The following is an 11,378-nucleotide window of genomic DNA, read 5'->3' on the forward strand; positions in this document are numbered from 1 at the left end:
CTCGTATTCCGGCGGTCCTGCCCTCCAGTTGTTTGGCCCCTCCGTTTTGAAGAGGGGTCTCAGTATTCTCTCTTTTCTCTCTTGGTATTGGGCCACCGAGGTGACTATCACCAACTCGCGGATGTTGTTCCACCCGTGGGGAGCGTTCATCAGGAGGTGCAGAATCCTCATTGCCGCTTCTTCTGCTACCTCCCAGGGTAGGTTGCCGGACCTGGCGCCGTCGTTACATATAACGACTCTTTTGAAGGACAATTCGCTTGCTCGGGTGACACCTTTTTCTAATGCCTCCTCTATGCTGTCCCGATAGGCGTCTTGGTCTTCGCCATCTTCATATCCTTCGATCGGTACGTGTAGCACCGCATAATGTCTTGATTCTCCGCCGCTCGTAACCACCACCTCCTCCTGTCTTTGTCTGCATCCCGGGAGGCGCCCCTCAAGCTCTTCTTTGTAGAGACTGCCTGCCTCTCTTACCAGACTCTTTCTGAACCGGGAGATATGAGGCTTTAGATGTGAGTTGGTTAAGACAACCAGTCCATGGCTGTCTATGTCCCAAGGCTCTCCGAAGTGGTTATATGCGGTTAACCCTGTCTGGTTTGCATATTTTTTGGTCCCCTCGGGCATCTTTTTCAATTTTTGAAGATGCTCTTCTTGGTTCGGGGAGCGAACGTGTCTTGTCTTACCCTGAGCTTTTTTGTGCCTTCCCGGTACTGGGCCGTTGTAGTCCCGCAGGACCTTTTTTACTGCAGCGGCAGCGGGAGTCCCGGATTGCATGGAGGGCGGGAGCAGTTGGTACTCGGCGCTCCTGTCCAGCGTTGAGTCGTCCCTCACGTCGTCCTCCTCTGAGATCTCCCCGTTGCTGCCGCTGTCCTGTTTGTCCCCTATGTCGGATTCCGAGGACGCCCTCGTGGAGGAGTCCGTGTGCACCGAGGTCCCTTGGATGCTAAGCTGATCTTCGTGGGGAGCCGTGTGGTAACTTGGTTGTCCGGCTATCCATGCCGCTATGGCTTCTCGCTCTTTTTCACTTTCTCTGTAGCGGGGGGTGGCTTTTACACTCTTCTGTATAGTCACTGCCCCCGCTACAATTTCTGCGGCCAGCATCTTTACGACTGAGTCGTAGTCTTTTGACGGGCTGATTACGGTGACTATTTTTCCTTTTATGACTTTCATCACTTCCAGCCACCAACGTAGCCATTCTGTTATCTTCGGTTTGCTTTTCGGAGGTCCTTCACACTCTACTACTGCCACCACCAGTCCTGACTCAAGGGCAAGGGGAGCAAGATAACCCCCCTTATCTTTGCAAATTGCTTTTACTTTTTCCCCCACCTTCGCCTTATCTGCTTCTTCATGCAGGACGAATAGGTGTTGTTGAACAGATTTGTCCCAGGTGTCCCATCCTCTGCCATTCAGGATGATCTGATGTTGGACTTCGCTTCTGCGTTGTGCCCCTGGATACGGCATCGGTGTCGGTTCTCCCGATGTCGCTCCTTTTGGTCCAGCGTCGTCCTTCTGCTGGTCCGGGCTGTCGTCTACTGCCTGGTCCGGGGTCGATGGCGCTGGCACGTCCTGCTGAGTCGTCTCCGTCTGCGGGCTGCCTCCGTCGCCGTCGGGTCCTCTCTGCTGTCCGGTGGCGATTCCTCCATCAGGGCCGTTGGCTCGTACCGCTGGGTCGCCTCCGCCGCTATCGGATCCTCCGGGCGATTCGTCCATCTTGGACTTTGTCTTTGTCTTTGTTGTCTCGAGTCGCCTTCCTCCCAAAGCCTCTCGTCGCGCGTTGAGGAAGGGATGGGATCAGGCTCTGGTCCCTCTACAGGTCGGGCGAGTCTGGTCGATGCTCCCCGTCGCCTGCGGATTCTCCTGTGTTGGCCTGTAAATACCACACACAGCTTCGATTCGTGGATGTCTTCGCAATCGGACTTCTTCGAGGCTTGGGCAGCTTTACTTTCTACCCCAACGCCTCACCTCAGGTCTTTTCGTACACGAACGACAGCCTCTCTTAGCTGCCGGGGTTCTTCTTTTGGACTCAACGTACTCCTTTTCCGTCGAGCCCCACGTTATGGGCGCCACGTGTTAGATCCTGGGTACTTCTGGCCCGATACGGGGCTAATTACTGACTCAGCTCTCTATTAAAAGATTCTCGAGCTGGTGTTCTGGCGAGGGAACTCGCCTGGCTCCGCTAACTGCCGTTACTCCCGACGTCTACCCTGCTTCCTCCGGTCAGAGCGCGCTCGGCCGAGAGACCAGTCCTGGCCCCGGGCGCTCCCACCAGTCGCGTCGGTTATGGCAGCTTCCCTCTTATGGATCCGCGCTCTTGGTAAATGCCAGGTTAGGTTTTAACGGCTAGGATTAATTCTTGCTAAAACCGTAAGGGATTGTTCAGTGGATTCGGTCTCTAGGATAACCTTTCAGAACTCAGTTGTTAGACATACAATAGCTTTAACTTTTTACTGTCACGAGGAACTCTTTACTACTTCGGCAAATTAATGCACTTGAGGATTTCACTTTAAATGCAGATTAGATATTTATTGCAGGTTATATTTAGTTAGTTTGCAGGGGTTACAGCTACAGCTCACATAAAATGTCAAAATGTCACTACACATGATTAGTCAATTTAATTATCTTCTTCGATTATACTCATTAGTTTTAGTCGCCGAGACGGTTCGGTTGGAGCTGGATGTCCAATGGTGCGATGAAAAGAGTTCTTTTGGAGTTGTTAGGAGCGAAGGTCTGGCCAGACCCTCGGTCCTCCCGCTCCGCAACGGAGCCCGTTCAGCTGTTCTCAAAACTCAGTACAAAGTCTTTCTCAGGCAGCTGCGGCTTTCTCAGTTGTCCAGATGTTAAGAGGCGAGCGGTGGGGAGAGTTAGAACCTTCGTCTTTTAATCTCAATGTCCACGAACAGAGGTCTCTTTTCCGTGAACAGAGACGAAGTCCTCAATACATCAGCTGCAGGCTTTTAGTATCTTCTTCCGATGCGCTTGGTACGGCATCCGCGATGAAATCCCAGCTTGTTCTTTGCAAGCATGTCCTTATATTCCTCATATGGGCTGTGATCAGCCCCCACCTGTTTGGTCCATTACTCATCCCCCCTCCCTCTGGAAAGGGCGTTAGGCCGAACATTGCCTGTATGACTCAACCTATTACATCAGTTTCTAGATCTTTCTCTTGACTACACCCAACATCTGGTCTTGATTACAGCAATGTCATTCTTGCCCAATACTTGCCCAATACATCTATCTCAGCTCCACAGAACACACAGAAACATTCATTACATTTGTTTAAATCACTTCTATGCAGTTAAACATTTGTTACACCATTGATTAGAACATTTCGTTATATTTATTCATACATTTTATCCGTTTGATTACACGTCAACGTTGAATATATGCTTTGCGCTCTTATAGCCTGACTTCTCTCCCTTGAATGTGTCGACATGTTACCGAGGCAGCTTTTGAGAGGTCAACTCTTCTTGACACTGGAACCCGTGAAAGTGTCTTTTTTTGGGGGCTTAAAAATCACGGATTAATTCAACTGATCGATCAGTCAACTCATCGTTTGAACTCTATGTGGATGAGATGAACGCAGCTGCACAGGTTGATGTAAGTCAATTCACAGAAATGATTCCTTCAGTCGACAAATACACACGTTTGCCCACATGAGTGTGAATGTCCTAAATGGGCCACCGTAGAGATGATAACCGTCGTTTATTTAGATTGCAACGTGGCCTGTTTTTTTTCTGGCACCGCCCTCCGGACAAACAACATTTCTTTAGAGCTAATAATAACCACGTTGTCTCTCCACTTTACGTCAGTCCTTTGTAGTTTGTAGTCGGCTGTTGAGCACTTAAGATCAAACGCAAACAGTGGAACGATCGAGAGCCTGAAGAGCTCTGCAAGCATTACTTTGAGAAAACATTGAATCAGTCTGTTCAATGTAGATCTTTTAATTGTACCAGAAAAATGTAAAATCTGATGTTTTTTTTTAAACTGTTGACATTTGTTACCCCATAAAATGGGATTTTAATCCCACATCACCTGTTTTCACTGTGACTTGAGTGGAAGGAAGTGCGATTCAGTTGAAGCCTGCGAACTCTGATCTTAATGTCCCCGTTAAGATCGGACACGGCCCGGTGAGGGAGTTGAAAATAACCGTAACATTTTTTTTTGGGAGTCGATTTCCATTTGTGACGATCAAATTTGCACTTAAGAAGCTCAACATGTCGTCACTGCCCTGATAAATCATCTCTCAGCTCAGAGGAGTTTATTTTAATGCCTTCTCTTCACCATGGACCATATGGAATATTAAGTTGATGGAGATCAAATTTGCCTGTTTTTTTTTTTTCACTTTATCAACCTTGAATACTGTATCGGCACTTTAGAGTTGAATTTGCTAAAACTCACTGTCACACACTGATCACAGGTGTTGGTTCATTGAAGGGAGAGATGAGCTTGATGCGACATGATGTTTTCAGCGGGTGAAACAATGCCTTGTTCTTATTTTGTCCTTAAGAGGAAGAACAGATTTCACACACATACAGTTTGTCGAATCCTCTGTGTGCAACAGGCTGCCGTCGTTACATTTCACTTGCATTTCCTGAGAGACTTTGTTGCAGCGTCGTGCAGACTGTGTGTTGCGTAAGACTCTGTCACAATGTTCAGTTGCACCAACTGGATCGAAGTTTAGGAGGAATAATGATGAAGTGGAGTTCAAATAAACAACGAACGGCTGTTTTCTCTATTACAAGAACACCTGTCTGTGTCGACTTTAGGACCAACAGCACACGGACACAAACGTTCCACCTGCATGTGACAGTTAAACATGTGACACCGTGGGCCTTAATGTGCGGCCATAACAGCAGCATTGAGATCCTTTACGTCAAGTGAAAGTACGAATATCACACATGCATTGGAAATGTAACCTCAGTAAAAGTATGTATAGTGTAATAAGGAAAATGTACCGAAAGTATTAAAAGTAGAGAAATGTGACCGTTATACTATCATGTATTATAACATCGCTTGTTATGACTCATGCGTGAATGAATGATGCGGGAACAGGATGTTCCTGTTGTAGCTGGTTGAGGTGGAGCTCATTTTAAACTATTCATTGATGATTTTTTTTCATGACGAGTTTGCTCCACCAGCTGCTTAACGGTTGGGCTGAATTTGGATTGAAACTTGGTCGTAGAGCTTTAAGAAAAAGTTTCACCTGAACTAAAAGGCTTTGGAGCCCTGACACGTGTAGAACTGTTTGTCAGACAAGTAAAACGAAAAATACAACCGATTATATGCAATAGTTATGTGAATAATTTAAATGGAGTGTAAAAATAAATAGAAAACATCTGTAGCAGATGGAGTTTATGTTCAGATGTGAGCCCTTGAGGCTTAAAGACTCCATCTTTGATCCATGAAGTAATATCATTTTGTTAAGAATAATATGTTTGTGATGCGGAAACAAATTTCTTACTCTTTTTTTCATTTTGCTCTGAAAGAAACTCTTCCAGTAAAGATTCCTGATAAGACATTGTTCTAATTCCTGCACGGACAAACTGCCTCAACCTGTTTGTTCGGCTGATTTCAAATCCACGGAGGTGACTGTGTTCACCAGACGGATATCAACTAGTCCGGGACCGTTTACCACTAAGGGTCCGGTCTGCTTGAAAACTACCACCGCGTTTATAATGATTTATGTAGTTCCAAATAGAAATGTAGAAATACTGTGTCACGTGTAAAAGTCCTGCATTTAATATTTAAAAGTCCAAAACGTGGTGCAGAATGAACCATTTCAGAATTTCTATTCTTATGACTATTGACGTATTGATGTGATCATCACTTTACTGTTGCAGCTCGTAAAGATGGAGCTTATTTATACATTTTATATTAACTATATATACTGACGGTTGTGATAACCCCGGGGAACAATAAAGTTTGATCTTTATCTATAATAATAGGTCATTGTTTATTTATGATCTAAAATCTGAAAAATAACTGAACTCAAATAAACGTAGTGGGAGTAAAATGTAAAATATTTCCTTTTGAAATGTGAAGTTGAAGTATGAATACTTTAGTACTTCAGTACAGCGCTTGAGTAGTGTACTTCCACCACTGCCATGTACTCTAGTTTTTAACTCGCTGCTCTAAATTGACATTTCAAAGCATCATTAATGACACTAAATTTAAAGTGGATGTTTTTCTAAGAACGTGCGTCTTTACGCGCGGAGAGACACACCTGGCGCTGCAAACGACACGAGCGCTTCCTTCGTCTCCCTTCGTGACGTGAGCGCCGGTTTGATCGTCTGAATCAGCTGTCAGGATCTTTCGTCGCGCCTCTTCAAGTTGCGACATTGGCGCTGCAGATCAAGTGGGTGTAAACTCAAAACTGAGCTCTCACGCGCTTTTGTCATTCTTCGAGGAAGTTCATTCCCTGCGAGTCTGAGCGGCGCAGAAAGTAAAGGTGAGCTACTCTACTTCACCTTTTCTTGTTTAAAGATCTGCATGTTTTTACCTGTTCGATGTTCAGAGAGAAAAAGTTGGTTCCCAAAAGCTCATAAAACCACCCAACCGTGGCTGCATGTTTGAGAAGATGTAACGGAAGCTTTGAAGGAAAAGTTGTTCATCCTCCTTTTTCTTCAAACGTGGACCACGTCCTTGATTTAACCCAGAGACATTCTGCTTCCAGGACCACTGAACCGCAGATTTAAAACCTTGAGCTGTATATTTCCTCCTGGATGTTTGTGATAGTTGTGTTGTCGTTAATCTGCTCACGAACCAACTGGTCTGTTTTCTGTCTGCAATGCTCTTTTAAACCCTCTTAAAGTGGATAAAATCCCTTCTGTTGCTGCTCCTGTAGGTGTGATCATCCCGTCAGTTCAAGTTGTTTTGAAGATGAAATTACAACCGACTGTCTGTTAGATGTGGGAAATAAAATAAAAGACAGCAGCTGAAGTGTGCCGAAGCTTAACGTGTCATCTGTCCTGTTCCTGCTCAGGTGAGACTCTTGAGGGGCGTGGCCGAAATACAACCTCCATAAATACACTGCATCCATCCAAGTGGAAGAAAAGTGAGTGTGACAGGTTTTCATTCATAGCGCCGGTGACATGAGTACACTTTTAATCATATCAACAGAAATCATCTCATTGGTTGAATTAAACTTCAGCAGCAAGTGTTTCCTGTAATATGGTGTTAAAGAGGCTCTTTAACTTTTTGTGGACTTATAAAAGTTGGCTTACTTAATTACTTAACCCTTTACTTAAATAAAGCATAAATGTGTTAGACAGAGTGCTAACAGTCTTAACATTTTTGGCACTCAGTGCAGAATGGCTCCTGTCAATGTTATGTAATTATTGGATTATTATTATTATTGATGTGTTAATTAGGTGTTCCTTTGTTTTTGAGGTGTGACGAATTATAACTATTCAATCATCTTCATATGTTATAGTAACTTCAGCTTGTAGCAAAGTAAAAAGTACAATATGTCGCTCTGAAATGAAGTGGTGTAGAATATTTGTCTCATAATATGCAAATGCAAATTCAGCAAAATAGAAAAGAGCGACCCGATCGGCGTCACTGTAGGCGTGCTGAGCAGTTGGTTGTTTTAAATATATTTTATTTTTATTATCCAATTTCAGATCATGTTCCTCTGATTTGTCAGATAAGCTTTAGTCTTAGTCCACTGAATTATTATTATTTTACTCATGAATGCAGCCACTTAATTCAACAGATCCTGTGTTTGTTAGGTCAACTCCATCTGGTCAATGACTGAAGTTGGAGGCAGCTGTCCTCATCATGTGGGCTCTCAATGTGTGACTCCTGACCTCAGTATTAAGGGACTTGTTAGCACGTTGGTTGGATGCATTCATGTTTAAAGTTTTACTTTCGTTTGGTATTTATATTTCGAAATCACAGTGTGTTTGGACCAGTCTGATGATGAACAGGTGGAAGTGAAATAAGGACTTCTGTTTTTTTACACTTGACCTTCCTGTTTGTGGACTAAACACTGTAAAGCCACGTGATCTTGAGGGGAAGAAAAGGATTCTGGGTGATTGACTTACATGTTTAGAAAGTATGATTTTGCTTTAGAGTAAGAATTAATTTGCAGTGTTTTAAACCCTGAAATGTACACTTTGACAATAACCTCTGATGAGGAACTATGGAGCATGTGAATGCACCATCTGACTGTTCAAACGATCCACGTATTAAACTGCATTTAAATAGTTTCAGTTTCATTATTCACAAATAGGCCACTAAACAGTCGCTCACATGCTGCATACAGCTTGTGAGGAAGACATGCAGACACATTGTCGGGTAAAAGAAAATACACAGCGCACGCTGCACCTCACTGCAGCGCTGCACCTGAAAACTGAGCTGCCCGTTAATGCTGACGTACTTGTAGGCCAGCTAGCAGGCTCTGGCACGTCAAAGAATACGCCCAACAACGACAGCAAACTAAAGATCTGATTGGTTGAAGACTATGACAATCAACAATATCGTCCCCATTCACTTAAACTGCACATGGATGCACTTGTGAGTTACCTAGAATCCCTCCAATGTCAGTCCGGACCAAAGTGTAAATCCGATCAACATTGCGATCGGCTACAGGCTAATAGAAATAAAGTTGACTTGCTTTGCAGTCTGTTAAAGGACAATGACCAACAACAGAACCAGCCCTGCAGGTTCTGGTCTAGTTTTCAACACTTGAAAAGCGAAAGAAGTCCGATTGGCTTCAGGCTTCAATGTCAATATTGGTTGAAGGTGAGTCCACAAACCGCTGAGCATAACAAATAATTGTGTCGCTGGTAAGTCTGTACGAGATCACTTCAGTGATCCTCTGACTTTTAAGCGCCAGCATCACGTCAACATCTTTATGTGCCCAATATCTCGGGTTTATGATCAAATACCTGCAAAGATTATGACATTTCCATCGACCTCAAATGCACGTTGTGTTTAGTGCTAGCAAGTCTATGTTAGCATGCTAACCTAACGTGGTGAACATGGTTAACATTATACCTGATAAGAAACAGAATAGGTTTGAGCAAGTTAGCGTTCTGGAGTTAGCAATTAGCTCATTTGGTACAGCCTCACATAGACTCTTCGTCTCGAAAGGCTGTTTTGTATTTTGGATGAACTTGACCTTTTTCAAACTCTTCTGTCCAGATGAACAGCGCAGAGAAAAGAAGCAAGCGCAGCGGGGCCGAGGTGAGCGGAGACACCTGGACTCTGCACACGGACGGCATCCCTCCGGACACGCTCAGTAAGGTACAAGACACCGGAGTCATTTATGTCAGCAAATCAGCCCTATGATATGTGAGTTTTTAAATTCTGCAACATATACCAGACACAGAGGCGAAAAATCATTTGTCAAACAACATCCAAACACTTTTAAAAACAAAAGAAACAACTTAAGCATAAATTGGTGAAAAAGAGAAGTTGTGTTAAAACCAAAGGCAAAGGTGGAAAGTAACATTTACTCAAGTACTCTCCTTGATAAAGTTGGCTACTTGTACTTTACTTGAGTATTTCCATTTTAAGCTCATTTATACTTCTACTCCACTTCTGAGACAAATATTATAGTTTTTACTCCAATACATTTATCTGGCAGCTAGTTACTTTGAAGATCAAGGTTTTACATGGAATACTATATACACATTTTTAAAATATGATGTATTCTAGATTAATTGCTGTACAGATTGTACTTAAACGGTATATATATAATCACACTGACGGGGGTCATTCCGCTGCCAGATGAGTACACTTTTGTAATACTTTTGAACTGGTTCTAGATTTTGAGCTTGTAGTGGAGTACTTTTACCCTGAGGTATAAGTAAAATATCTGAACCTGAATCTGTAACCAGAGGTTACGAACCTTTATTTTAGCCTCATTCACAACCTTCTGCTCGTGTGATTTAAGACTCGTGACTCACAGCGCCAAGAAACTGTCTGTTTTGGGGAGTGAGTGTTGTTGCTGGGAGGATTCTTGGATTAGGAAATCGTATTAGTCTGATTCATGCAGGAGGATAAGTCACGGGATGATTCATCATAAGGTTAACACTCATAATAATGAAGTTCAGTTTGAAATACCTCAGGAAGGCAGATGGAGTCCCACCCAACTCTCTTCTCTATTTTTTAGAAAACCTGCTGATTACTTTCAGTCAACCATGAAGTACATTTACTCATTTATTATATATGGTACTATTTTGATTTGCTTGCTACTTTATACTACTATTTTACTCCAATTTAGAGGCAAATATTATAATTTTTATTTCACTACATTTATTCGAGAACTGTAATTACTTTCCATATAATAATAATAAAAAAATATGATTTACAAATAAATTATGATATTCGTATGTCAATAAGACATAAGATACCTTCAGTAGGAATTATGTAGAATACATACCCTACATTTACCAGCTGCAGTTTCAAAATAATTTCACTACTGTGGTCAAATACGGGTACTTCTTTCACCACTAGTGCACCGTGATTGTGGCGTATATATCCCAGGCTGGTGAATACAAAGTACGTCTGTACGTACAAAGTATGTCTGTACGCATGCAGAGACATGAGAGAAAGAGAAGAGGTAACTATGTGAGGGAAGGAAGAGTCTCTGACTCCAGAGAGAAAGAGCCAATCAAGGCCTGAACAAACATGCCACGCCATGTCAGGACGGAGAAGAAGAAGAGACCAAGAGAGGAATGGAGTACAGACCTGATCCTGGTCCCATGGTGCTGGAAACAGGTTTAACTCAAACAGGTTTAACTCAAAGACTATGGAACTATAATAACAATAATACAACTTTATTTATTCATAGTATATTTCATATGAACAAATGCAATATAATGTGCTTCTCTAAAGGTGAAAATACACAGAAAAAGATGAATGCAAAGTGACGTCAAATACGAGATATTTAAATGATATTGTAAAAATAAAGACAACAGTGAATAACTATGTAACAAAAATTATGACTGAAATGAAAGTACGTGATTCTTTTATTTTTCTAAAAGTATTAAAGCCGATGTGTATTTTTATGCTTTATTGGATGATACCAGCTGTAACAATGTGCTATCCTGACTTTAACATTCCCATCAATTTCAGTTGCAAATGTTAGCGTGCTAAAATAAGATGGTGAACATGGTGAACTACCTGCTTCAGCCCAGCATGTTAGCTTTGTCATTGTGAGTTTGTTAGCATGCTGATGTTAGCATTTAGCTCAAACCTCTGCTGTGCCTAAGCACACTAAACACTTCCCAAAACTTTTTAAAACCAAAGCACCCCGGATAAAAAACAAACCGAGGACCTCTTGGAATACATGTTGTACCCCAGAAATGAAATGAACAGAAATGTTCGTTCCTCTGAAAGCCTCTGCAGGCGTTTGTTACCCAGAATCCCCC

General features: G+C 42.7%; 1 protein-coding gene across 2 annotated transcripts in view; it reads left to right on the forward strand.

Moving 5' to 3' along the window:
• The first annotated feature begins 6,376 nt into the window (after positions 1 to 6,376).
• The window catches only part of LOC306787765 (hexokinase-4-like), a 17,802-nt gene continuing 12,800 nt past the window's right edge, over positions 6,377 to 11,378 (forward strand). For both annotated transcript variants that reach the window (XM_079283028.1, XM_079283027.1), the window contains exons 1-3: positions 6,377 to 6,445; positions 6,980 to 7,051; positions 9,145 to 9,246. In XM_079283028.1, coding sequence (XP_079139154.1) covers positions 9,145 to 9,246 — 102 coding nt within the window. In that variant the 5' untranslated portion in view covers positions 6,377 to 6,445; positions 6,980 to 7,051. The remainder of the gene's footprint in view (positions 6,446 to 6,979; positions 7,052 to 9,144; positions 9,247 to 11,378) is intronic.

This window comes from Melanostigma gelatinosum, assembly GCF_949748355.1.
Source record: "Melanostigma gelatinosum genome assembly, chromosome: 14".
Classification (NCBI taxonomy): Eukaryota; Metazoa; Chordata; class Actinopteri; order Perciformes; family Zoarcidae; genus Melanostigma; species Melanostigma gelatinosum.